At 38.9% G+C, this 4,722-nt stretch overlaps 1 protein-coding gene across 1 annotated transcript; it reads left to right on the plus strand.

The window, feature by feature from the left end:
• Positions 1 to 871: 871 nt before the first annotated feature.
• LOC116181657 lies at positions 872 to 1,428 on the plus strand. The gene is made up of 2 exons (XM_031502044.1): positions 872 to 976; positions 1,027 to 1,428. The coding sequence occupies exons 1-2, from the start codon at positions 899 to 901 to the stop codon at positions 1,375 to 1,377; spliced, it is 429 nt and encodes a 142-aa protein (XP_031357904.1). The 5' UTR covers positions 872 to 898; the 3' UTR covers positions 1,378 to 1,428.
• The last annotated feature ends 3,294 nt before the right edge of the window (positions 1,429 to 4,722 follow it).

Genomic DNA, 4,722 nt, shown 5'->3' on the forward strand with positions numbered 1-4,722 from the left:
GCCCGAGGGATTGTAAGTCGCCCGAGGGTTAAATATTGAGTAATGCCTGAGGTGCATACAACATTTTATTTTTCATCGTTCCAAAGAATGCATTTCCAATATACAAATATCATGATTATTGTTTGCCCAACATTAAAGTGCTTCATACGAATCAAGTTGCATCTTTTTTATTTCATAATATAACCCCGTCAATCAATTTGACAGGCCGTTTGAGGGCATAATGAGATGACAATCCATTATGCCCTGTCATTATGCCCTTGGGCGTAATAGACTGCTTCATATATCACTTATGACAGATATAATTGACATATAATAGGCAAATGAAAAATAAAAGCTTTTAAAAACCTTTGGTACACTTCTAAGCCATTACGTTTTCAAGTGTCTCCAAGAGCTTAGATATGGAATACATTTGATACATTTGATGTGTTATTAAAAACCGAAAAAAAACAGCAAATTTTCTCTTGAACTTGGTGCTCCAAGGTGCTTTATCTTCACGTTTTCTACCAAGCCTTCATCTTAAACAACAACAGCAATGACCTACTTTTCCGTTTGTAACTGTATTACAGTTGTGGTAGACACTTCATACTGAAAAAATCAAAAACTCATGGGCACTGCTTCAGCATTTGTTTATTGATTGATTAATTTCAAACTTTTCCAATGTTTACTACGATAATATTTTTAGAGAAAGTTAAGACCAGTACCAATTATAGGGTAATTAATATACTACAGGATCATTAAGTAACAATTAATATCAATCAACAAGAAAGATATGGTCTAACTGTTATCGTCCAGAAATGATAGGAACAAGTTATCCTTGACAGCGAAATTGGGAAGTAAAGGTTAAAAGTTACTGCTAATCCGAATATATAAAGAACAAGTTTGGTATATTCCGGACAAAATGCTGTGTTCGATGAAGCCATTACTTACGTTAGTTTTCGTTTTGATCTCCCTGGATTCGCTATCAGCGGCCCAAAAGGTATGTAGATCGACTACTGGTACGGAAATTTGACTTTTTTTTAACTATAGAAGGCGCCCAAGCACATTCAGGCAGCATGGGAACGAGTAACCTTCCCGTTTAAAAAGGAATGCGTTACCGAAACAGGGATAGCACAAGGTCTGGCGGACAGGCTATTTTTGCACAGCGAATACCCCGAGCACGACCCCTTAAAATGCTATATTAAATGTGTTTCTGGACGGATGGGAATTTTGGACGTTTCGAAAGGGGAATGGATTCTCGATGAGTTTCTACGGCAGGTCGCCGGTCTGACACCCTCAATTTATGCCGCTTGCAAGGAGGAAACGAAGGCTGCACCGAATGTATGCGAGATATCTTACGGCATGTATAAGTGCGTAGTTGGGCACGTAAGCGAAGATTAATGAGGAACTTTTTTTAATACATTTTTGACTTATTAAACATTTAATTTAGAAGAGTTTTCTTGATCATGAACGGGTCATAAATGAACTACACCTCGTAAGCAAACTACAGCCCTAGTTCAAAATTTACTACCGCGAATATCGTAAAAGAGACGTTTAGTCTACAAGATCCTGTACTTCACTCGGAGGTTTGAAACAACCACGTCTGGAGTGGTCAAATATGAAGTAATGTCCTAACCTTTTAATATAGAAAAAAGGAGTGTCAATCTTACTTTTTGCCTGTAGTGAACAGAGTACCATTATTGCTGATTAAAAAAAGTGACTTTTTAAGGCTCAAAAAGCAGTCAAAAGCTCTGAATCCACGATGACTACTATTTTCTGAGGTAAATCTATTACAATTTTTGCCACTATCGCCTATATGGATCATGATATCTGCTTCCCCTAAATTAATCCTTTGTACCCCTTCGAAACTTTATGTCTTTGTGATTATTCTTGAATTGGCGTTGGTTGATTAACAAAATAAATGAATACTCGAAAGACGTTCTTAATTTCTTTTGAGGCGGAAACGTTTCAAATTTTCTCTCTGTTTACAGGACCACATTTATTCACCTTCATTTAGATTTAGTGAAGCGGCTAAGAAGGACGAGTGACTCGTAGCTGTTGACGTGGGCAAGTCCCTAACGCGGCCGGGGATTAGTCTAGAGAGTAATAAGAGGAAAGAAGCAAAAAGGGAAACAGTGGTTCGAAGTGTTTCGATAGAGCAAGAAAGTAATAAGATCAGCGAAGCAAATTATAGCGGAAGTGGAGAGAAAGTGGAATAGAAAAAAGGGAAGGGGGCGAATCCAGACCAGGCGGGATAAGGAAAAAGAATAAAAAACTCGAAGAAGAAAATGAGAGAAAGGAAGTAGAGGTGAAAAAAGGGAGAGAATAGAGGAATGGCTAAAAGAAAACCTACAAGTAGGGGAGAATGTAAAAGAGGCGTGAACGTTTGAAGTAAGGGGAAATTAGGTAGTCATCACGGAACTAACATGCGAAAAGAAGAAAAAAGTTATAAGGGAAAAGGGAAAATTAAAGGAGAGGGGGATATACATAGATGACGAATTGACATATAAATAAAGAAAGGTAAACAGAGAAAAGAAAAAGAATAAAAAACTCGAAGAAGAAAATGAGAGAAAGGAAGTAGAGGTGAAAAAAGGGAGAGAATAGAGGAATGGCTAAAAGAAAACCTACAAGTAGGGGAGAATGTAAAAGAGGCGTGAACGTTTGAAGTAAGGGGAAATTAGGTAGTCATCACGGAACTAACATGCGAAAAGAAGAAAAAAGTTATAAGGGAAAAGGGAAAATTAAAGGAGAGGGGGATATACATACAGGGTGATTCCTATAGTACCTGCCACCGTTTGGGAGCGTGTAGGTGGTGCGTAGGGGAGTATTTTGATATAGGACACTTGGGGTCGGAAATCTAAAATAAGGGTGCCAGAGCCAAATTTACCTTCTGGAATTTCGCGCCTGTAGGTAGGCAACCCAACCGGCCGGCGGTGCACACGGAGCGATCTCAGGCGGCGATGTGTGGCTGACACTTGATCAGAATTTTGTTTAAACCCACGAAATCCCGTCTGCAACGACGCGTATCAAGTGAATAAACACTATGGCACGTTTCACTAACACGGAATACGCGGACATGCACTTCATGTACGGATTGGCAAATGGTAACGCACGAGCTGCACGACGAGCGTACGCTGAGCGGTATCCAAACCGTCAGTTACCCTGCAGACAGGTCTTTCAAGAAGTTCACTTCCGACTGTGCGAGACAGGCCAATTGCAGGTAAGCTGACGGGAGGCTTAACTTTACACACAGATTCGTGATGCACATCGATACTTGGGTCATTTAAGCACCCATTTCGAAAAGTTTGTTTGTTTACACCGCCCTCCTCCTATTTCGCAGCCCACTAGCGCCCGTGATCGCGATCGCCCGTTGGTAAATGCCTTAGAGGAGGATGTGTTGGAACGTTTCGAGGCAAACCCGCGTACTAGCATTCCGTGTTAGTAAAATGTGCCATAGTGTTTATTCACTTCATACGCGTCGTTGCAGACGGGATTTCGTGGGTTTAAACAAAATTCTGATCAAGTGTCAGCCACACATCGCCGCCTGAGATCGCTCCGTGTGCACCGCCGGCCGGTTGGGTTGCCTACCTACAGGCGCGAAATTCCAGAAGGTAATTTGGCTCTGGCACCCTTATTTTAGATTTCCGACCCCAAGTGTCCTATATCAAAATACTCCCCTACGCACCACCTACACGCTCCCAAACGGTGGCAGGTACTATAGGAATCACCCTGTAGACACTTGGAATAAAAGAAAATTAAACGCCAATGTCAAAATTTGGTTTTGCGCAAACGCAGTGCCAACTTTTTTATTTATGGAAGAATTTAAATGAAATGTGATACATAGGCACTTGGAATATAGGAAAATCTAACGCCAGTTTCAAAATTTGGTTTTGCGCATGCGCAGTGTCAACTTTTTTATTTATGGAAGCATTTAAATGAAATTTGATACTTTGGCGCTTGGAACAAAGGAAAATCTAACATTAGTTTCAAAATTTAGGTTTGCGCATGCGCAGTTCCAACTTTCTTATTTAGAAAGGCATTGAAATGAAATTCTTCTCATAAACTGAAATTGAAGTAGCACGTCAAAAATGGATTGCCCATGTGCAACGCTATCTTTCATATTTGTGGCCGGATTTTACGATTTTAACAGAAGTTGCATCTTACAAATGGGAAATGAATGCAAGTGGAAATGCGCTTTATGTAAATCGTTTACGATTACTTTTTAACTTGTTTTATGTAGCATTTAGTATATGATAACTCACTTCATGAAAGATTTCGACATATTGCATGTCAATTGATTTTGACGATGAGGTCTATGAACGTGAACGAACTCTGATTGACCTAAAGAACTTCCTTCATCCTTATTTATTAAGAAGAAGTTGTTTTTGCGCGAATTTTTAAACTTTCATAACGATTTAATCCACTTTTACTACTTACTTTAATTATTTTTGAAGTCAGCCATGTGCTCTTTAAAACGAATTTTTAAGATATTTTGTATGTTACCCGTCACATCTACCGGGTCTTTATGGATTGTCTAAAAGTTTTTGTATTCTACCATATGAAGTTGTATAACAGTTTGAACATTTTATTTGGAAAAGGTTTTCGATAAACCTCTAGTGTATGAAGGATAATTGCGCAATTTAACATATTTCTGATATAATTTACTAATACAATCCCCTAACGTTGTTAAATTTTTAATCTGATTACTTAATCTATGCTTCTTAATTTCTCGGAAAAATCATTGTA

Source organism: Photinus pyralis, unplaced genomic scaffold (assembly GCF_008802855.1).
Source record: "Photinus pyralis isolate 1611_PpyrPB1 unplaced genomic scaffold, Ppyr1.3 Ppyr1.4_unclustered_Scaffold1502, whole genome shotgun sequence".
NCBI classification, from domain to species: Eukaryota; Metazoa; Arthropoda; class Insecta; order Coleoptera; family Lampyridae; genus Photinus; species Photinus pyralis.

Bases quoted from the DNA above. Each gene is read 5' to 3' on its own strand.
- LOC116181657 (XM_031502044.1), top strand. From the start codon at position 899: ATGCTGTGTTCGATGAAGCCATTACTTACGTTAGTTTTCGTTTTGATC. The intron at 977-1,026 runs GTATGTAGATCG...TTTTAACTATAG, and splicing joins CGCTATCAGCGGCCCAAAAG to AAGGCGCCCAAGCACATTCA.